Raw genomic sequence first — 23,724 nt, 5'->3', positions numbered from 1 at the left:
TTATTATGGGTGTGTTTCGCTCACTCTCCGTTAGCCGTTACCAGTTAGCGGCTGGCCTCAGCCCTCGCCTCGCTTGTTGAATTCAGTCAGGATTAGAGCACCATCAAACCAGGTTCACTGGCCCAGCTTGGAGCAGCATGTGTACAGCGAGTTCCTGAATCTCCACCTAGTGTGAACCAGCGAGAGGTTCAGCGTGTGTGGCAGCGTCCTTCCTCAGCAACGACGCCCAGTCCATTCCACTTAGCCCACTCTCTGACCAGTATTTCTTTTCGTTTTTCCTAGGCTTAAGAGTTTAGCATTTGAGTGAGTGAGTGAGTGTATTCTCTTTGTTATTTTGAATTCATTTTGAAACATGTAACGTAAATTTATCTCATTGTAATGAATAAATTCACAGTTCTTTTCTCTTGAGCTTAATGTAATGTAAACTCGTGTTTTATTTCTCCACATTAAGCTTATTTTAGTTATAGCTCTAGTTTGCATAAACGCTTTGCATTATTCATAACAGGTACTTAGGCCAGTCCTTTTGTATTAAGCATAAAATCCGTTGTGCAACCAGGAGTTAATGCACCAGCAAGAACCTGTTTATCATTCATAGCATTAGTTATTGATTGTCAGGGGTGGAGTCACTTTCTCGTGAGGCTAGCAGTACTAACAAACAGCATTTGTGAGTAATTAGTCTCTGCTGTGTACTGCTGAGAAAGAAAATAAATTCTCGTCCTTAGAGCATCGGCGAAATAAGCCGACATAAAGTAATCATTGCTTGAATTTCACAAGTCAATTCCTTGTCCCCGTTCTCAAGTAACATTATAAAGTAATCCTTTAATATAAGATTTTCAAAACCCCTTGACAAGGAAGATGGAAGTGGTTTGGGAGGAAGGGATGGAATTGATGTAGGGAGAAATAAGGAGAGGAAGAGGAGGAGAGAGAGGGAAGGAGCCAGTAATAGAGATGGAAGATGAGGAGGAGAAGGAGAGAAGGGAATGGGAGGGATAAACGGGGAAGTGCATGATGAGGAGGAGAGTCTTTAATGGAGATGAGAGGTAAAGGAAGAGAAGGATACAAGAGGATAGCGGTGATGGAGGGAAAGATAATGGAAGGAATGAACGAAGGAGGGGAGGAGAGTGGGTTTGGTGAAGATGAGAGATAGGGAATGGAGAGAAGACAGCAGCGATGTAGTTGGGAGATAACGAGGGAAGGAAGAGTGACAGGAGACAGTGATGAAGACTGGAGGTAGGGAGAGAAGAGGAAAGCGATGACGTAGTGAGAGATGATGCAGGGAGAGAAAGGAAAAGGAAAAGTGATTTAGATGTGTACGCTAAAAGGAAGATGAGATAACGAGAATTGCTTTGAGAGAGAGAGAGAGAGAGAGAGAGATTTAAGAATTTCGACAATTGTAGTTAAAAAAAAAAAAAAAAAAAGGTTTTCTGATAGCATCACGTACATAGTCCCCCTCCTTAAAAAATTGCAAAATAAAAAAACTAAACAAAAACTAAAAAAAAAAATACTGTAATAGCAAGAACGAAATTAATCCCTTTGTGGCCAGTCTGTGGAAAAAGGTGATATATGTGTTCTTAGGAAAGCCGACTTGGTGAATCAACTATTTCGTGCTGCTCAGATGTTTTGTACCTAAACTCTCGCACGTGACACGTTAATGAACTTTCTAACTGGTCTATTTCTAAGTCTCTACGAATCTGAATAATATCGTCTGAAAGTAACAATATAATTAATTAAACCTCATCGGCGTGAATTGGTTAAAAAAACAAATGTCATTGAATTAGGTTAGTGAATGCCGCAGAGCACTCCACCTAACACTGATTAAAGGTATCTTGGAATATAAAATACTGTGGTGGTCCTGGGCGGGACAAATAAATTAACCATGTGATTTAATTAAGATAAGCAAACTTTTAATTTTGACGGCAATAAAATGGACTCATCAAATGGGCTGTCCCTATGATATTTAAAATCTAATATTTGTCCCTCCTGTCTCAGCACCAGCTAGTGGTGGTGATGGGGGGGGGGGAAGTAGAGAGGGAGGAATTACTCTGCTGTTGTATGGGCTAAGTTTTCTCCTCCATGCAGCACCAGATGACTGTACTCCCTGTTTCCTTGGTCGTTGTCATCGTGGGGGGCTTGGGAGACGTCAAATGAGACTGTGTGTGGGAGCTGGAGCAGGGTACCTTAATGGACCCCACAATGAGTGGAGGTTTGGTTGCTGGGTGGACGCCGTATTTGCGTCTCCACTCTGTTCTGCCCTTTCCCCTCTCCTTAGGTCCCCGTCGATGCCCCAACTAATTTTGCAAGGTCCTTTTCTTCTACTGATGCTTCTTCTTTCCTTTTCTCATTATCCTCTCTGTTCCATCTTCAATTTTAAATAGAGTGGAATTTTCCACATTCGTCAAAATTTCATAAATGACCCTTAGCATGTTACAGCAGTACGGATTAAGGTGTACCTGTGTGCTGTTGGTCTGGCCATTTGTGGGGACCATGGTAGTTCGGCACCACCCAAGTGTGTGGACGTCTGCGTAGGCGGAACTGCTGCTAAGCCATAGCTACGAATCCGTGGATGTGGTTGCTTTGTGGTGGGACTCTCGGCCATTGGCCAATGGCCCAGCATTTTGCTGGGAGACTCTCCTTTCCCACACGGTGTCGCTGTCCTTTCTTGGGTAGGACAGGGAGTGCTTGCTTGGAACTTGGCCCCTGCCTGGGTAGTTTGCTGGTCCTCAAGACTCCGGGTATCGCCCACGTGATCCTTTCTTTTTCAACAGTCATGTTGAGCCTTTTCCTTACCATATATTTATTATGGAAATTGTCTCAAGTTCCCCCTACCCAGGTTAAGCTGAAGTTTTGACACTGATGACGATCCTGGCTTCTCTTCCTGATACTTCTCTAGCTCTTCCTGCTGTATCCTGACGTCTCCTCACCTCTTTTGTTTCGTCCCACTTAACTACACCATTTTCCGCCTTCCACAACTCTGCCCACCTGTTCATCTTACATAGTAACTTCTAAACCTTATTTGCCTCCACCCCGTCCTCCATCTACCATTCCTGTTCTTCGGCGTCCTTGTCCTGTCCTCATATGTCTTCCCTGCTCACCAACCCTGTCTTGACCACATCCCTCTTTGGACCCTAGACCTGGTCTCAGTATTATAACATCACCTTACAAAGGCATGATCCCTCGATACACCTCTCTTCGTTACATCAGGTAGGCACTGATGGTACGTCCTCTGTATGACCCAATGGCTTTCATCATCTTAAAGTGATTAGTGCAACCCAGGCAGATAAAGTTAATTCTTAAGTTGATCCATCCTGCAGTCCAAGCTCAGTCTCACCTGATGCACAGTTAAATTCGTCTATAGGCACTGTCAGTCTTCCCTCTTTCTTGTCCTTGGGTAATCAAAATTTTGCTAACTGTTCTGAGGATATTCGATTAATTCTTTCTAACAGCATCATCCAGATCTTTCTGTTCATTGTTACATCAGTCCTTCCATGGACGCAATCTACAACCAGCTGACATTGCTAAGACTAATGAATTTCACAATCTTACCACTTCAGTTAGTAGAAAACTACTAACCACTTTTAGTCTAGTGCCATATGTATTTATTTATTTACCAGTACTTATCATTCTCTTCACCTTCAGGGAAGATAAGGATTTAAGAGTATTTAAAGGAGCATTCATAAATGTTTCTTTCCTTCCCGGAGTCACGAAAATGCAATGCAGTAAAAAGGGTGGTAAGATCAGTAGAAAATTTATATTTTGCCTTTTATTTAATCACAGGTATATTGAGTGCTTAAATGGAATGTAAAATGTTGTTAGATGCCACTTGGAGACTGAAAGAGAACTTCCTGGATAAGATAGCAGACTACGAGGTGCTACCCAAAAGTTTCTGAAATTTGAAAGCAGATCAGAAACCGCTGTCATACGGTGTGTGGATGCTAGCTGGCGGTGCATGCACCATTTGTTTGTCACTGTGTCAAGTGGCATTGTGCAGGGTGGATGCATTTGGTGAATGTGTGTGTGCTTTTATCATTGGGTTAGTTTGCAAATTTTTGAACTAAAAAATTGAAGATGTGAAAGAGCAACATGTGTGCATCAAATTTTGTCTGAAACTCGGGAATAGCATGGCAGAAACTCATAAAATGGTAAAACAAGCATTTGGTGACAGTACTTTGGGGGTTACACAATCCTGTGACTGGTTTGTTTTAAAAATGGACAAGCGTTAACAGATGACGGTGCGCGTTTTGGTCGCCCTTCCACCAGCTCAGCTACTGACAATGTGGCCAAAGTTAGTGCAATCATCCTCAAAGATCGCAGAAGGACAATCCATGATATTTGTGACATTGTTATTGGTGGCAGAATCGATAGAGAGGCGGTGCTAATGGACCCAGGTTCGAATCCCGGCTGGGGCAGGGAGCAGTTTAAGGATAAAAATTTCATAAAAAGCAGAGTTTTCTGATCTACCAGATGACCCGCCGACATGTCATAAAAGTACCCCCGCTAATACCAGTACACCAGTCCTGTATGAGACAGCCCTAGCATGTATTCAGTATGGACGGTGGGTGTTAGCGCCGAAGTGGTGACATGTGGAGATGTAGGAGGAGTACTGGGCCCCAAGGAGGACTACTGGGACTCGGGAATAGGCCCTGAGGCCTTTGCCCAAAGTCGGACACGTAAAAAGAAAAAAAAAAAATCGTATAGCCTCGTTAACTCCCTTACAGGAAACAAAATTCTGAGGAGTAACTGTAATAAATGCGTAAATAAAATATTCCTAGGAACTTATATAAAAAAAAAAAAAGCAAAATCTGGAGCACTAGGGAGTTAAAAAAGGCAAAATCTGGAGCACTAGGGAGTGTTCCTACAGAACTTTATCGAAATCGGTCCACGCGTCAAGGAGATGTAGCTGGATAAACCCGTATACAGATAATCAGTGTCCCTTAATATTTACTGTAGATAAAAATAATAGTAATATTAAGAAGAATGATGACACAAATAGTAGTACTACCTCTCCCCGACTTCATTCTCTTCATTCACCCGCCATCAGAGTCATAATGGTTGATAATTAGAGAGCAATAGAGGTTGCCTTCATCTATATCGGGAAATCGAGTGGCCGCTTCCATAGGTAATCACATGTGTAATTACGAGTGTGTCTGTCTGTGCGTATGTGCACTCCTGTGTCCCTTTGTCCGTCCAGCTGTTACATCTGGCCGTCAGCCCATCTATCCATCCCTCTGTCCGACCCTTCATTTGTCCATGCACCTGTCCGTCCCTCTATCTCTCCATCCCTCTGTCCCTCCCTCCATCTGTATGTCCGGTGCAGCCGATGACTCCTAGTTTTAATTAGGAGAGCGATGTTTGTATAAGTAATTGCCTATAATTACCTTTCACCTTTATTTGGTAGGGGAAGGGGAGATGGAATTAGAGAGAGAGTCTGCCTTCTGATGTCTGTTATAATGGTCTCTACATCTTTAATCCTCTTGTGCCTCCTGTTGACTTTCTCACTTCCACGTTTCCTCCTCCCCCTCCCCCTCTCCTTCTCCCTCCCACTCCCCCTCTCCCTCCCCATCCCCATCCCCATCCCCATCCCCATCCCCATCCTCCTCCTTCTCCTCCTCCAATTCATCATTCTTATTTTTGTCTATCTTTTCTCATTTTCGTCCTCTATATCTTGCATTTTATTGAGTTTCTGCTTTCGCTCCTTACCAGGCATTTTTCTCGTCATTTTTTAAAAATATTATTTCTTCCTCAGTTCATGCCTTTTTTAAATGTGGCTAACTCTCTCTCTCTCTCTCTCTCTCTCTCTCTCTCTCTCTCTCTCTCTCTCTCTCTCTCTCTCTCTCTCTCTCTCGTGTTAATCCTCTTATTTGTTTATCTCTTCATTTACCATTAGTCGGCTTTTCGCATATTCCCTTCGTCGTAAGTCTCTCTCTCTCTCTCTCTCTCTCTCTCTCTCTCTCTCTCTCTCTCTCTCTCTCTCTCACACACCCACACACACACACACACACACACACACACACACACACACACACATTCCATGGTACTGATCGTTACCGTATATCCCATTTCTCACCCTTCTCTCCATCTCGTTCTTTGCATTCTTTTGTACGCCTTCTCTTCCCCTTCCTCTTATCCATATTTATGTACTCCTTTGTCTTCCTTTTTTCTTATTCCCTCACTCATCTTCCCTCTGTTCGTTGTACATTTTTAAATTGTTTCTCTCTCTCCTTCCTTTTCCTGTATTTATTTTGTACTCCTTTGTACTCCCCTTGTAGTGCACCATCTCATCTTACTCTACTCTCCGTCTTGATTTTGTTTGTATTCATTTTCATCATTTCTCCCCCCCCCCCCGTTCCTTTACCCTCCCTTTGTACTCCTTTGTTTTCCTCTCCTGTCAGTCCCCCTCTCACCACATTTTCAATTCCTTTTTATTGTTTCTCTTCCCCTCCCTATAATCTCCCTTTGTATTCACTTGTACATTCATAGTCTCACTCCACTACTCGCTTCTTGTACTCCTTTGAACTCTCCTTTATCCTTTTGTACTTCTTTCCTCTCTCACACTTCCTCTAATCATCCTGTTTATTTTCTCTCCCTCTCCCTCCTTCCATCCACCCTCTCTTTCTATTATTTTGTATTACTTTGCAGTCTTCTCCCCTCTCTCATATTTTTCGCTGTTTTCTGTACTTTCTGTATTCTTTGTATTCTCTCTCTCTCTCTCTCTCTCTCTCTCTCTCTCTCTCTCTCTCTCTCTCTCTCTCTCTCTCTCTCTCTCTCTCGTGTCATCATTTCCTTCAGCTCACTAATGAACTTGACATGTATATCTCAGTTTGACTCATTTAATTCTTTTTCTCTCACCATCCCTCTTACACTCAGACGTATAACCATCCACTCAGGTGATGGACGAGAGGTGGGAGCGTGACGTGAAGGAATACGGTGCCGTCAACATCACCGGGTTCCGTATAGTGGACACGTCCAGCCCCTTCGTCAGGGACTTCCTCAGGACATGGTCTACACTGGATCCAAAGCTGTTCCCGGGCGCTGGCCACGGCTATATCTCGGTGAGTACCCGCTTATTATTATTATTATTATTATTATTATTCCCGGGCGCTGGCCACGGCTATATCTCGGTGAGTACCCGGTTATTATTATTATTATTATTATTATTATTCCCGGGCGCTGGCCACGGCTATATCTCGGTGAGTACCCGGTTATTATTATTATTATTATTATTATTCCCTGGCGCTGGCGACGGTTATATCTCGGCGAGTACCGTCTTATTGTTATTATTATTTTTATTATTATTATTATTATTATTATTATTTTCCAAAATATTCGATAATTCCTTGTAGGCTGTGGGGATGGAAATTCCCCTTCCCCTCCCAGATTAAGAATTGTAATTTTGCTGTGACAGTGGTAGGTATCGGTAATACAAAAAAATATTGTCTCATGCCAGTATGGTGACGAAGGAAGGCTTCTCATATTCTGAGAGGAATGAGAAATGTGGAAGAGAACAAATTTGTGGTGTCGATTGTCGGTGAAGTTTATGCTCGTTATTTATTATTATTATTATTATTATTATTATTATTATTACTATTATTATTATTATTGGGAAGCGTGGTAGATTAAGCATGGTGTCGAATGTCGGTGAAGTTTATGCTCGTTATTTTACTATTATTATTATTATTATTATTATTATTATTATTATTATTACTGGGAAGCGTGGTAGGTTAACGTGATCATTTCTTTGGGGGGGAAGTAAAAAGAATTTCCTAAGAACTGGTTTGGGATTTTCAAATATTGGGTCGTAAAGGTAAGTACCAATGTGGAATATATTATAGCTATTGGAGAACCGGGTAGATTTTTTATTTTATTTCCTTTTTCGAATGACTGGATGAGACAGATGCATGTCGGTAAGTACTGAATAAAAGTATTGCAGTTGTTGGCAAGTGAGGTGTGTTGGCATCAGTGTACTATCAACTGGCAAAATTTCCCGGCTGTGTATTATTTGCTGTAGTGCTTTCACATTAACTTAGTCCAGATTTTCGTCCTTCTGAAACTTATTGCGTGTAACTCGACGGCAGAAAAGACAGTATCACGGCTCAGCTTTCCTTTTTATAGCGCTTCTTCGTAATTAGCATCATATTCTAGTGTTAAAATGTCATTACAGCTCAAGACAGAGAGACGTCAGTTTTAGGCCAACTTAGAGTAAATAGGGTACAGCAAAATTTCCCGGCTGTGCTAGGGTTATACTGTTTTTACTCTAACCTGCCCAGGTTTTCGTCCTTTTGCAGCCTATGTCTCGTGGCATATGGCAGAAAAACACAAGGCAGTGGCTCCACATACTTTTCATTGCACTTCTTCGTGACTAGCTTCGTATTCTAGTCTTAATTCATAGTTACAGCTCAGTATGCAAGTTGGAGAGATGGCAGTTTTAGGACAGGTTAAAGTAAAAAAAATAAAAAAAGTATATTCATGCATTCCAGAGTCATAACTGCTAATCACCCTTACCTCAGTCTGAAAGGTAGTCGTGGCCTTACTGCACAAGTAAGTGTCATTGCAAACTGCGGCACGTGTATTCAAACGGCCACCTTCGAATGACCACCTTAGCGCTGAACTGCGGACCCTGGTTACGACGTACGATAGTTTAAGGTAAAAATATGACTTATGACCCTGCTGTATTACCATTCAGTGTACTTAATTAAAATAAATAACACTTACAGTAAACACATCGAAAGTCCTGTCGCCTCTCCTGCCTGTCTCTCCACAAGCTTAAAATCAATGTGGTGTGCAGCAAAGGGCTCTTAAGACGCTGATCTAAGAGCAAGTGAAGTTCTCAGTGTTGGCTGCTGCAGATTCTGATTATCAAAGTGCATGGGGATAAAAACCGGATAGACGACTGGACTTTCGACTCCTGCTGTACAGTAAGAAGCCAAAAGGAGGGAGTCTGATTACTAAAAGATCAGCTTCAGTCCTTCTGCCAGCGGTCGAGGGTATTGTATCATTTATAATTGTGAGATGGAAGGGAGTATGCGGAGAACAAAATTGAAAGCCGCCAAATAAACTAGCTCGTAGAATAATGCTTATTGGAAGGTGAAACAACTTCGGCCCGACTTGGACCTTCGTCAGTCGGAACATGTGCATTTATACAAACGGAGTGAGTAAGAAAGAGATGAAAGGGGTGGCATGTCTGAAGAGGATAGGCGTTAGGGTGAAACTGTTTTATCTGCCCCCCAATGAGCTTACCAGAATTAGGATGTAATTATATAAGCTCAACACTTAAGGGCTGTGTAATATAAAGACAAAAAGTAATATGTATAATAATCGGTTAAGATTTGTGTACGTGTCAGATCTTTGTGGTAGTTGGTCCATTCCTTTGGGAGATAGATCTACAGATTCGCTTGCCGGACTAGGCTACATTTTAGTACAAAGATATACAACCTTGTATCCTGTGTAACAGGTATGTAAAGTTTTCTCCTTTTGGAACTGTGTGGGACACACACACACACACACACACACACACACACACACACACACACACACACACACACACACGTACGTACGTATGTGTCTTTGAGGTGAGATCTGTGAACCTCTGCCTTAGCAGTCACAAGGATTTGTCGAGAGAGAGAGAGAGAGAGATTCCTACTTCTCTCTAAGAACTCCTTTCCTTCCAGACAGAGAGAAGAGAAGAGAGGAGAAGAGAACAGAATTTACTTCAAAAACTTCTCACCATTCTAAGATCTCCTTCTCCTTCTCTTGTGCCCATATCGTTTTCCTGCCTCTATAATGGCACACTCGTCTAGCCTTGTCTTATTACCGTTCTTGTCAATCTCTTCAGATCGTAACAAAGGTGTTCTAGTACTCGTTCGCCACGCCCCTTCCTCATTTTCACCTCTTCCCTACCTCCATCCTCATTACGGACTCCTGTATTTCCCTTCACTACTCATTTTACATGGACTCCCTCTCTCTCTCTCTCTCTCTCTCTCTCTCTCTCTCTCTCTCTCTCTCCTCATCCGTCCGTCTGTCTGTCAGTTTATTTTTTAAGTATACAAATTTGCTCAAAATCCACTTCAACCCTATCAGATCCCTAGATGACTAATATGTCTTGCTTCACACACGATTATATTCAGCACAGGAAAGGCGTCTCGTGGACTCTACAATATACTCTTCTCACCTTAACTTGGCCCAGACTTCCGTCCATTTGCAACAATTTCATGTAGCTCAGTGGCTCAGAAAGAACGATGCTACAGCTCTGCATCCAGTCCATGGCACGTCTTCGTGACTAGCATCATATTCTGTTGTTTATCAATCGTTGCCGCTCATCAATGAAGATGGTGAGATTGAAATTTCAGGCCAAGCTAGACTAAAAAGAGCGTTAACTATTTGGGAGGCAGTGGGTTCCCTGACCAGAATAAAATTGACGGTAGCCAGAATAACATGCAGCTGCAGCATACAGCAAGTAAAATTCTGAAGTACTTCTATACTGTATCATCATTTCCTCCGTATTAAGCATATCTGTATTTTGTATCATCATTTCTTTTGTATCAAGCACCTTATATTGTATCATTTCCTTTGTATGTCTACCTGTATACTGCATAATTTCCTCTATATTAAGCACCTTTATATTGTATCATCATTTCCTCTATCAATCACCTTATAGTAACATAATTTCCCCTGTCAATCACCTTATAGTAACATAATTTCCCCTATCAATCACCTTATAGTAACATAATTTCCACTATCAATCACCTTATAGTAACATAATTTCCCCTATCAATCACCTTATAGTAACATAATTTCCCCTATCAATCACCTTATAGTAACATCACTTCCTCTATCAGTCACCTTATAGTAACATCATTTCCTCTGTATTAAGCACCTGTATACTGTATCATTTCCTGTGTATCAGACACCTGTGTACTGCATCATTTCCTGTGCATCAAGCATCTCTACCACCATTTCTTCTAAGTCTTGGTCCCTGCGTGGGTCCACAACTCCTTCTTAAACTAAAAGTCAGAATTATTCCCTTACATCTCACCGCCACACACACAAACACTTAGCCTGATATATTTCTTGACTCAGCCTCCCTCCTTCCTTTTCCTCACGCCCTTCAAACAATTTTTCCCCAAACTACAGCCACGTCTCTTCACTTGTCCTTCTTTTCTTCCGCTTTCCTTCCATCCCTCCGCCTTCCTTCTTCCTTCCTTCCTTCCATCTCTCTGGCTTTTTTTTATTCCTTCCACTTCTCTCGCCTCTTCCTCAGTCTTCCCTCCTTCTCTTCCATTTTCATTACAGTATCCTCCTCCTCCTCCTCCTCCTCCTCCTCCTCCTCAGTCTCTCCCGCTTCTTTACTATGTTGGCTTTTAAAATTTCCCTCCTCATTTTTCTCCCTCTTCCTTTCTCGCCTAGTCTCTTTCCTGTATAACATTTTCTTTTCATTCTTCCCTGTCTGTCTCCTCTTACCCCCTCTTTCCATGTCGTCTTCCTCTTCCTCTTTCCTCTGTCTGTTTCATATATCTTTTTCTCTCTTTCCTACGTACTCGTTCTTTTTCGTGCACAATTCTTCTCTTCACTTATTTCGTTTTTCATTTCTCACTTCTTCCATCATTCCCTTTCCTCCCCTTCTCTACCTCCTCCTCCACTCTCTTCCTCGGTCTTTCTCCTCTTCTGTCCCAAATTTCCTTTAGTCTTTTATTTCCCCACCTCCTCTCCTCTCCCCCAGTCTTCCCGACCTTCTTTCCTCCCCTCTTTCCTACCTACCTTTCCCCCCTCCCCTTCATTCTTTACAGTGTTTGCTCTCCTATTCCTTCCTCTTTCCTCCCATCTTTCCTACTTCCTCTTCCCCTCTCTCCCTCATACTTTACCGTTTTCTCTCCCTTTCTTCCTCTTTCCTCCCATCTTTTCTACCTCCTCTTCCCCTCTCTCGCTCATACTTTACCGTTTTCTCTCCCTTTCTTCCACTTTCCTCCCCTCTTTCCTACCTCCCCTTCCCCCCCCTCCCCCTCATTCTTTACAGTGTTTTCTCTCCCTTTCTTCCTCATTCCTGCCTCTTTCCCACCTCCCCTTCCTCCCTCTCCTTCATACGTTACCGTTTTCTCTCCCTCTCCTCCCCTCTTTCCTACCTTCTCCTCCCTTCTCTGCCTCAGTTTTTATAGCTTTCTCTCCTGCTCTTCCTCTTTCCTCCCCTCTTTCCTACCTTCTTTTTCTCTCTTGTCACTCATTCTTTTCAGTGTTTTCTCTCCCGCTCATCCTCCTTTCTCCCCTCTTTCGTTCCTCATCCTCCCCCCTTTCCCCTCATTCATTTTACCACTTCTCTCTCTCTTTCTTCCTTCCTCGACACCTTCTTACCTCCTCTTCTTGTCTCTCCCTCATTCTGTATAGTCTGTCCCTCCCACTCCTTCTCTTTTCTCTCTCCCTCCCTCTCCTTCTCTTTTCTCCCTTCCCTCTTTCCTACCTCCCCTCATCCCCGGGCCATCTGTTCCACTCTTTCTCAATTTATATAGTCTCTCCCTCCTTCCGTTTCCTCCCTTCCCTCTTTCTTATCACATCCTCTCCTCTCTTAGTTTTATAATCTCTCCCTCCTTCTCCTCCTGTTTCCCTCCTCCTTTCCCCTCCTCCCCTTTCCATCCTCCTTCCCTTTCTTCCTCACCCTGCCCCACTTCCTCATCAATATTGCCTTTAAAATTTACCACCTGATGCTCACCTTCCAATATTCTGTGAGCTGGTGGCTTCTCCAAGGCTTCTCCACTCCACCACGCACGCAGGCCAGTTCAGGAAGCTCCTTAACACCTCTTTCCAAACGATTTGTTTTGCTTACTACACCTTGCTATCCTCTTCTGTGTTAGTTTAATAATTTCAGTATCGCCATGCTCTTCATCGGTAACGTACAGAATTATACTAACCGTCCGCATCCAAAAATAAATCGTTACAGAAAAGGTGCTAGGGAGTCTCCTTAAGCGACGGGCCATAGAAAATCATTGAAGAAAATACAGATACATATAAGAAAGAACTGATACAAATAAGACAGATGCAAAGGGAAGAAATAATGCTTATAAGGCGGATACAAGAGAGAGAGAGAGAGAGAGTACGATCAAGCTAAAAGAAAAGAAGGGGAATGAGTGAGAGTAAGGTGAAGAAAGGAAGGAAATGAAAAGACTGAGCGAAAGAAAAGAGAACGAAATTAGCCAGAAAACAATAGACAAAAGAAAAAAACATTGGAATAACAAGAGGAGGTGTTGGATGACATTAAAAATAGGAATCAAATAAAACTTAGAGAAAAATTATGGAGAAACGTCAAGGAGAAGGCAAATATATACACACAAGATGGACAAGGAAGGAAGCAAGGGAAGAAAATTGAGGGAAAAATAGGCAAGGAATGTGTTAGAGGATGCGATGCAGGAATGGAAATAACAAGAAGGTTACGAGAAAATAAGCAAATTTTAGTGTACGTCTAAATTGGAGTCTATTTTTTCTTGCCCTCGCGAAAATCTCTCTCTCTCTCTCTCTCTCTCTCTCTCTCTCTCTCTCTCTCTCATTTTTTCTTGCCCTCGCGAAAATCTCTCTCTCTCTCTCTCTCTCTCTCTCTCTCTCTCTCTCTCTCTCTCTCTCTCTCTCTCTCTCTCTCTCATTTTTTCTTGCCCTCGCGAAAATCTCTCTCTCTCTCTCTCTCTCTCTCTCTCTCTCTCTCTCTCTCTCTCTCTCTCTCTCTCTCTCTCTCTCTCTCGTGTATGTGTCTACGATTGTATGTGTATTTATGTGTATATAAGTGTATAGATAGGTAGGTTGATAGACAGATGGATGTAAAACTCCGTATGTCTTCTGGCTTGCCATCTGTCTGTCTCTCTCTTTTTATTTCTTCTTTTGTATTTTGTGTCAGTCTGTCAGTCCCAGCTACCACAGTCACCATCGCATCACCATCATTATCAACGCCATCTTTACTGAAGCACAAGGGCTGTCACCATACCCGTCACAACAAGTGCCTCTGCTATCGTAACTCTCGCCATCGACGTAACCCGCACCATTCTGACCATAGCTACCAACAGCATCAACAAAGCTCCCACCATCCTGCTCTTTATTGTTATCATCTTCGCCCCAATTACTGTGATCATTCAGTCGGTAAATGCTGCTAAAGACCACCACCACCACCACCGCAGCCGTCGCCGCCGCCGCCGCCGCCGCCACCGCCACCACCACCACTGTACCAACGAGAACAAGGCAGGGTATGGCCACTACCATTACCATTACAACTAAACCCACCACCACTGCTGCAACCATTACCATGATCCTGCCACCAGTATTGCCTGGCATTATTACAGTCGTCTTTATCAGTAACACCAACGACAATTATCATAACTAATAATTCTTCCACCGTGCCTGTTATCTTTACCACATCACCACCACTACCACTATCGCTACTACCTCCACTGTGGCTGCAACCTCCACTACCACTCCTACCACTCTCGTCCCACACACTCTTACCACAGCAGCAAGGAGTACTACCACAGCTCCACTACCGCAACAACCACAATCACCCATTAACCACCATTATTACCACCCTTATTCCAAAACCACAACTACCACAAGTAATTACCCACACACAGCCCTTCAAAATCCAAAAAGTATATCTACCACCCCAACCTACCACAACCACCACTACCACAAACAACCACTATCACAAACAACCATTACCACAGCTACCACTACCACAACTACCACTAACAATTAACTCACTCATACCGTATCCACATTTATCACCCCTGGTGACGAGATCCCCCCCCCCCCTCTCTCTCTCTCTCTCTCTCTCTCTCTCTCTCTCTGTATCTTTTCATCTAATATCCGCGTCTTTTCTTCACTCCTTCCTCCACTTTCCTTTGTGCGCTGTTTTATTTCCTCATTTTACCTCTTCTGTGTTTTTCTTTATATTCTTTCTCTTTGCATTGCCAGACCTTCATTAATATCAGCTACTTTTAGTTTTATCCCTTCCCTCAGATATCGATAACTGCCTATGAATTAAATTGCTAACCAGTCTGTTAGTTAGTCTATCCACATCTAACTCTCCCAACATAGATATCCGAACGGCTTATAAATTTGTACTCATAAATCAGTGCATGAAGCTGACTACTTATAATCAGTTTGTATTTATCTACCGTTTCTAATCTCTGTCTGCTATTTAATTACGTATTCTACCTAGTCTATATATATATATATATATATATATATATATATATATATATATATATATATATATATATATATATATATATATATATATATATATATATATATATATATATATATATATATATATATCCGTCAGGTTATATATTTAGTGGTAGTTGGTGGCGACCATCATCCACTCACTTGATGTAGTGCTGCCTACTTCATCCTTAGCCTCTGTCATTCTTTTACTGTGCCTGCCCTCCTCTCTTCCTATTTCTCCCATCTTTCCTGTCACTTCTTATTGCTTTTCTTTCCTTTACGGATGGCTTTACATTGAGTGACAAGCCAAATGGTTTCCTGTAGGCCAAGAAACCATTTACAACGCTGGGTGGTAACCATATAACCAAACCATATGTGCTCCCTACGTGCCAACAAGTGGGTTGGTTGAGGGTTAGTGCCCCTTCCCGTAAAACATATAACTCAAAGTCTAATGGCCACCCCTTACGGGATTGTGGCGTCTGGCGATAGGTAGATAGATACGTTATATATTTCTTTATCTGCGTACCTGCATGCGTAAACTTCATAAATTTTTTGGACTTTTTTCACGTTCTTTCGTCCCCTAACATCAACTCTCTCTCTCTCTCTCTCTCTCTCTCTCTCTCTCTCTCTCTCGCTGTAATTTTAGTAGGATTTTCCCCTCAAACAACACAAACGTTCACTCTATTTTCCCAGGAACGTTTATTCGCAAGGAAACGTTTGAACAGATTCCTCACCTGACCTACAGATTTTAACAGCAGTGATAAAAGAAAGGAGAAGGCAGAAGTTTCCCTGTCTCGCATTCCCTGCTTAATACAGCAAATTTAAGGTCTTTTTCATTTTGTAACAATGGTAGATTTTTGTACCACCTGTCCTACCTAAGATTTTTAAAAGTGATTATGTATATTATTTATGTATTTATGCTTTCCATTTCTCTTATTCTCTATGATCCTCAAAGAAAATTACGATCAGTTCCTTTTCTTAACAGAGATAATTTTTGTGTAACCTGCTGTAGCCAAGATTGGATATTTATGCAGTTTTTGGTTATTTTTATTTCCTCTTATTTTGGATCTTCCTAGGTCTTCTTCCTGGAAAAAAAAAAAAAAAAATTAACTTTCCATATCTCCAATTCTTACAACAATTGGAATTTTTAGTTTGGAAAGATGAATATATCAAGTCCATGCAAATACAGAACTAGTTGTTTATTCTTGTGTATTTATCATTTTCCTCTATACTACTGTATATCCCATTTTCCTTTTCTACATTGTCTTCAGGCATCCTCCTCCTCCTCCTCCTCTTCCTCCTCCTCCTCCTCCTCCTCCTTACTTTACTATTCTATCCTTTGGCATGTTGAATTACATCTTATAGTCACAGTCTACTCTGTAACAAGCAGCCTTGAAAAGGACCAAAAAATCTGTTGCTGTTTGCTTTCCTTTGTATTCCTTCTTCTCCTCCTCCTCCTCCTCCTCCACCAAACGTTTCCATCCTCTCCTGCTGCTTACGCCAAATATTAGCGGCTAGCCTGTTAAGGACTCCATCAGTCAAGACATTAATTTCCGGGTCGTACATTTGCTTCCCACCCCAACGCCAAATTCCACAAGAAGTGAAGCCTTCCCGCCCTCTCTTAATGTCTTGTCAACGGCCTAAGACTAATGTTTTTGTGGTTCGGGCTCTCTCTCTCTCTCTCTCTCTCTCTCTCTCCACACGCACGCACGCACGCACGCACGAGTACACACACACACACACACACACACACACACACACACACACACACACACACACACACTAGTCTGTATGTTTTGCCCGCACTCCGTGCAGTCATTTTTCTCAGTCATATATTCAGCCGCCCTCTTTCCCGTCCTGCTCTGGTATGCACCCTCAACTCTTCTTATCCTCCCTCATCCCCTCTCTCTTTCCTTCCCCGTCCCTCCCCATCCATATTCACAATATATTCACATTTTATTCAGCCTCCTCCTTCACTCACCTCTTTCCCTTCTCACCGCACATCTCCTTCCCCATGTCACACATCGCAACTCTTCCATGCAAGCAATTTCCCCCTCACCTTCCTTGCTTCCTTGTTCCGTGTTTGGACTGTGGGTAACTCATGGGTAAAATGTACATTACAAATATAATCCAATCCTTTATTGCAGTATCAGGAGCGTGTGAACAGTAAACCCTACCGTTACCATTCTTCAGACGTTACTCCTGAAGGGCCACATGCACTTGGAGCGCCTTAGTCCACTATTCTGTTTGGAAATTTGTAACAGCGAATCACATATTACGTACGACGAAGTGTGGAGGCTACACTACCGCCGTCCAGTACTTTTAAAGGTAGATAACCAACCTACTACCCTTGATGACATTATGTGATTGCAATACCTCCACTGGAACCCTGCGCCAGTGTCAAGGCTGTCACTCGGACTGGGACGTTCTGACCCCCTCTTAGTATTGTCTGTAAGTAGGTCAGCAGTTGTCTTCCTCATCCGTGGTTGCCAACTTAGGATGCGACTTTTCAACACACTTAACACTCAGGCTACTTTGACTCACTCCTACCTGAATTCAGTCACCTGGTTTCAGCTGAAATTACTGAATCAGAAAACCTGAATTGTTTAGACCATGAGAAAAGTAATGGGATGAGTATTAAAACACTCAAGCTCATTACTCACCCTGATCTGAATAAAATCGTCTGGCGTTTGCTGAATCAGAATACGAAAATTGTCCCGTCCAAAAGACATTCCGACACAAAGGTACTTGTGTCGGAATGTATTCTGCTGACATAAAATGCGGTAAAAAAAAAAAAAAAAAAAAAAAAAAAAAAAAAAAGCCTGTTTTAACAACTCCAGTACTCTATCTCACCTAACACAAAGCGATGTAATTAAGCTGAGTCACTGAAGCATGACAGAATTGATGCTGTGACATTTGCCATTTCATGAAATGTAGTATTCAACCGCCAAAAGATTTAGGTTTAAGAGAATAAGTCAGAGGGTCCTGAGAGTATAATTGGCTGAATGTTGAAATCCAGAATGTTTGTTTTTTATTTCCTCTGGCAGCTGTAATAAAAAATGAAAGGTGTATTAACCCCTTCACTACGGTGACATTGTATGATTTATTCATGATACCACCAGAAGATTACATTCAGTTTAACTAAGAGTTAAGTAGTGAATACGTTAGACACCAAACCCATTTACCTCTTATATACGAAGGCTTTTTGATAAGCTTAATGTTGTGATCTGGCGGTACCGGTAGCAATAGTGTAACAGCAATGACGTTATTAGGACAATGTGGTGTAGCTGTGATTACCGCCGTCCACGACGTTGGAGGAGGATTTTTATTCAGGTATGTTTTTTTTTTTCTTCTTCTTCTTCTTCTTGTCCAGACTATATCTCCAAAAATTGTCAATGAATTTCAATGAAATTTTGTGAAAGGGTGGGCCATGCACCAAGGAAGAATTGATTAAATATGGGGTCGGATCCGAATCCGAATCCTACGTATCCCGCACAATCTCTCCAAAAGTTTTCAATTATTTTCAATAAAATTTTGTAGAAGAGTGGGCCATGGGCCAAGGAACAACTGATTAACTTGGGGGGCGGATCCGGATCGCATGTACAGTATTCCACACAATGTCTCCACGGACCCGGATCCGGATCCTTTTTAATGGCAATGACATTGGTGGAGGTATACGCTCAGTATTGTGATCAACAGTTAGCTGACACTTCTCTTCCGGCTACTGTGATGAAGGGTGGTTTACTTATTTATTTTTTTCGTGATAGCAGTATGAAACAACAAAAGACTATGACAAGGATAGTGTCAGACGTTCGGAGGGGAATGATAGGTAAGGCAGGACAAATGCAGATAGAGGAATGTTGACGAACTTTAGCTCGTGATTGTACACTTCGTTAAAAGCGCCCCTTGGTTCATTATACATCATTGCACACACACACACACACACACACACACACACACACACACACACACACACACTGATGACTGCTGGTAATAGTTCAGACAGCACAATGGTGTCTGCTGCATCAAACCAGGTGACTGCACAGTTGATTTCACTCTGCGGGCCATTATAATAACGAGTTGAGTAATTGATCGATACATACATACATACATCCATACATATATACCCACATATACATACATACATGCTGTACGCCCATAATCTGAGAGATCGATGGCCGGTGAGACAAATATCATTAATTGATGAATGGAAAGACAAACGGATAGATGGAGAGAGGTAAATAAATAGATAGGTAGACGTGAGGATGAACGGATACTCTTTTAGGTACCGGGTATGTAGATGGACGGATGGAGAGAGAGAGAGAGAGAGAGAGAGAGAGAGAGAGAGAGAGTAGGGAGCAGTGTATGAAAATAACTTACCTCTAGCAAAACACTTAAGGGGCGAGAATATAGCTTCTTGCTCCAGGATTCTGCCAGGGAGTTGAAATTAATGAGGATAAGAAGTGGAAATTATACTTTGGTGTTAGGCCCTCCTCCCTCCGTTCTCTCTCTCTCTCTCTCTCTCTCCCTTATATCAAGCATTAACTCTTTGATGGATTGTCACGAGGAAAGAGTAATATATATATATATATATATATATATATATATATATATATATTGTTACATACCCTATGATTTCATCATCCTTTGTGTAATTTTAACGCACAGTATGCTGCATGTTTGATCACGAGCGTGTTCTGCCTCAGTCCCCCCTTCTACCGTTAGAGTAGAGTAAGTCGTCCTTTCTGTTGTTGAGAATAGGATTGTCAGCTCTTTGTCCCCTATGGCTTCATTTGCGCGTCCTTCTTGCAAGTTGTATCAAGCTCTGCTGACCCCTATATAATGAGCTCAGTCTCTGCATCATTGCCACTTAGATCTACTCCTCATTTTGCTCACATCTCTGTCCTCCCCTGTACAGTTGTTATTATTGTGAGTGCTCAGGAAGTCTCCAGCCATCTAGCAGCTGTGTGTAATTTGAGTATCAGTGTCATTGCATTATGTTCTTGTACTATAAAGCATAAGTTGATTTGTAGGCCTAGTGAGGTTTTTTGTAATTTATGTAAAGTTCTTTTTGTCAGTCATTTTTGACAATATTTTGTATCTGTAATAATATATCTGGCATTCACTGAGTATTATCTGGTATCTCATTTTAACAGGGCTGACTTAGATAAATTTACTCATGCTAATTTCGTGTTAATAGAGGCTATTGCAGTTAACCATATATTTAACCTGTTTTTTGCCACTACATTATCCTTATGAGTCCTCAATGTTTTGTTGTTAGTTTGAGCATTATACTTTAACTTGTAATTTTACCTAACTCTTTTGTTTTGAACCTGGAACTTTACGGGACAGTAGTGACTCCTAGTATTCTCACATAATGTGTACATTATCTTTCTCTGTTCCGTAACATAAATTTGGCGACCTCTTATCAGGATATTATCATAAGGATATTGCTTGATATTTTGTGACTGTGATTTATTCATGATGTCTACTATTACTACACTTGATGAAGCCAAAGATTTTTTGTCAAATGTGCAAACAGTGTGTGATGTAGAAAACAGAACAAAGAATGAACTTAAGCTTGTTGCTCAACAATTGGGAATTGCTGTTCACTCTCATCATTCTAAAGATCAAATTGTTGACATGATTAATGAAAGCTTGTTTAATGTAACTCCTCCAAATCAGCAAACCCAGATTGAATTAGCTAAGTTACAGCTAGCCCTGCAGGAAGCTCGTGTTAAGGAGGCTGAATTTCAGGCAAATGCTAAGGAGGCTGAGTCTCAGGCTCGTATTCAAGAGGCACAGGTACAGGCTCAGGCACAAATTGAACTTGCTAGGATTCAGGCAGACCATGAGTATCGTATGAAACAAGGTGGAACTGGATCATCTAGCTCTGATGATTTTGATGTGGCTAAAAATGTTAAACTTGTCCCTCCTTTTAATGAATCTGATTTAACAAAGTATTTTCAGTTGTTTGAGAGGGTAGCTACAGGTTTTAATTGGCCCAAAAAGTATTGGCCAGTACTCCTTCAAACTGTTCTCACCGGTAAAGCTCAAGTAACTTATGCATCTTTGCCTCAGGATCAATGTGATAATTATGATGTAGTTAAGAGCTTGATTCTTAAGGCCTATGAGCTTGTTCCTGAAGCCTATAGAGTAAAATTTAGGACAACTTATAAGCAAGATAAGCAATCCCATGTTGAGTATGCAAAAATCATAGAAGATCTGTTAGAGCAGTGGTTAAATTCTAAGAATGTGGATTCTGATTTTGGTAAATTTAAACAGATGATTTTGCTGAAGGATTTCAAAAGGTGTATTAGTAAAGATGTAAGCCTATATCTTGATGAGAAAAAAATAGATAATTTTTCTGATGCTGCAGTTTTAGCTGATGAATATGTTCTCACTCACAAGAGATATTCTAGAGAAAAAGGGAAAGCTGAGAGTAAGTACGTTGCCTCTACTCAGAGTACAGGTAACAGGAAAGAGAATAAAGGTGATGTTTCTCAGGAAGTAAATACCAGCTTCACCTCTAGATTTCAGAAAAGTAAATGTACTTATTGCAGTAAGCTTGGTCATACTACGGAGAAATGTTTCAGGAGACAGCGTGATGTGAACAAAAAGGAGTCTTTAAATATTCAGTCAATTGGTCTTATGTCCACCCTTGAGAGTTCCCATAATTCTTTAACTGAGTTAACTGAACCTGCTTTAAGGGGTAACTTAAATTCTCATGATGAAGCTCCTATTTTGAGCAGTAACGTGGGTGACACTCTCAAAAGTTCATGTGCTAATTTCCTGTCTGATGGTTTTGTCAGTCCTCTGGACAGTAATGACAGGAAATCAGTTAAAATATATCGTGATACAGGTGCTTGTCAATCCCTTATGCTGACCAGTGTTCTAGGCTCTAATGTTAATTCCTCTGATGAAACTGTAATCTTACAAGGTGTAGGGAATAATTACTTCTCTGTCCCTCTGTGCAGAGTGAATTTAGAGTCTGGTTTTGTTAATGGTTCCGTTATGGTTCGGTTGGTTGAGACACTCCCAATGTCAGGTGTAACTTTCTTACTTGGAAATGATATTGGTGGAAGTCAAGTGTGTCCAGCTCCTCAGTTGTCTAGTAAGCCACTGGCTGCGACCCGGGATTGTGATGTCCCTGATGTGTTCCCTGCATGTGCTGTCACTAGGGCTAAGTCTAAAGTTACTGGTGATTTAGAGGATAATGATGATGATGATGTTATCCTAGCTGACACTTTTCTTGCTAATTTGGACCACTCACCAGATGAGGCAGTACCCCGTAGTGTTGATAATTTGTCTCGTCAAGAGTTGGTTGAGTTGCAAGTTGCTGACCCTGAGTTGAAAGGTCTAGCTAACTCTGCTTGCAGTGAGGAAGAGTCAGCCGGTGCTTCAACTTGTTATTATATAAAGTCAGGAGTACGTATGAGGAAGTGGAGACCCCCAACAGCATCAGCCGACTGTGAATGGGAGGTTGTACATCAAGTTGTCATCCCTCGTGTTTGTAGGCAGGATATCATTAGAGTGGCTCATGATTCCAGTTTGGCAGGACACCTTGGAGTGAGGAAGACTGTGGGACGCATTTTGAAACACTTCTACTGGCCAGGTATCTTCAGGGATGTTTCCTGGTATTGTAAGTCTTGTCACACCTGTCAAGTTGTGGGGAAGTGTAATCAGACTGAGAAGGTTGCACCTCTAGTTCCCATTCCTCCTTTTGAGGCGCCTTTCGCCTGTGTGTTGGTGGATATTGTGGGCCCTCTTCCTAAGACTTCTTCAGGATTTTCTTATGTGTTGACCCTGATTGATATGGCTACTCGTTATCCTGAAGCCATTCCACTTAGAAATATCTCAGCAAAGAATGTGGTTAAGGAAATGCTAGGGTTCTTCACAAAGTTTGGTCTGCCCAAGGAGGTACAGTCAGACCGGGGAAGTAATTTCATGTCAAATGTTTTCAAGCAGTCTCTGAAAGAGTTGGGCATCACCCAGATCACGTCTTCAGCTTACCATCCCCAGACCCAAGGAGCGTTGAAGAGATATCATCAAACACTCAAATCGATGCTTAAGAAATACTGTTTGGAACATCAGAAAGACTGGGATAAAGGTCTTCCATTCGTTGTGTTTGCTGCAAGAGAATCTCCAAATGAATCACTGGGCTTCTCACCTTTTGAACTACTGTTTGGCCATGAAGTAAGAGGACCCCTTAAGTTACTCAAGGCATGCTGGCTGTCGGAGGAAGATGACGTCAACCTGCTGGAGTATGTGATGAAGTTCAAAGAACGGCTGTCCACTGCTTTACTGCTGGCGAGAGAGAATTTAGGAGCTGCTCAGGAGAAGATGAAGACTTGGTATGATAAGAAGTCCAGGTTACGCCACTTTCAGCCAGGAGATCAGGTTTTGATTCTGCTACCGGTTCATGGGCAACCTCTTCAAGCCAAGTTTAGTGGTCCTTATTTCGTGGAGAAGAAACTCAGTGATGTCAACTATGTCATCGCCACACCAGATCGTAGAAAGAACAAGCAACTATGT

The 23,724-nt window shown here is 41.9% G+C and overlaps 1 protein-coding gene across 1 annotated transcript in view; it reads left to right on the top strand.

Annotated features, from left to right (window-relative positions):
- Positions 1–23,724, top strand: part of LOC145394907 (glutamate receptor 1-like) — a 142,174-nt gene that overhangs the window by 18,877 nt on the left and 99,573 nt on the right. The window contains exons 3-4 of the mRNA XM_080268685.1: positions 6,885–6,997; positions 13,935–14,106. Coding sequence (XP_080124811.1) covers positions 6,885–6,997; positions 13,935–14,106 — 285 coding nt within the window. The remainder of the gene's footprint in view (positions 1–6,884; positions 6,998–13,934; positions 14,107–23,724) is intronic.

The sequence above is a fragment of the Coenobita brevimanus genome, chromosome 1, assembly GCF_032717465.1.
Source record: "Coenobita brevimanus isolate Jiangsu-jjx chromosome 1, ASM3271746v2, whole genome shotgun sequence".
Lineage (NCBI taxonomy): Eukaryota > Metazoa > Arthropoda > Malacostraca > Decapoda > Coenobitidae > Coenobita > Coenobita brevimanus.
Note: the sequence above shows the minus strand (reverse complement) of the source record. Positions and strands in the feature narration are given on the sequence as shown.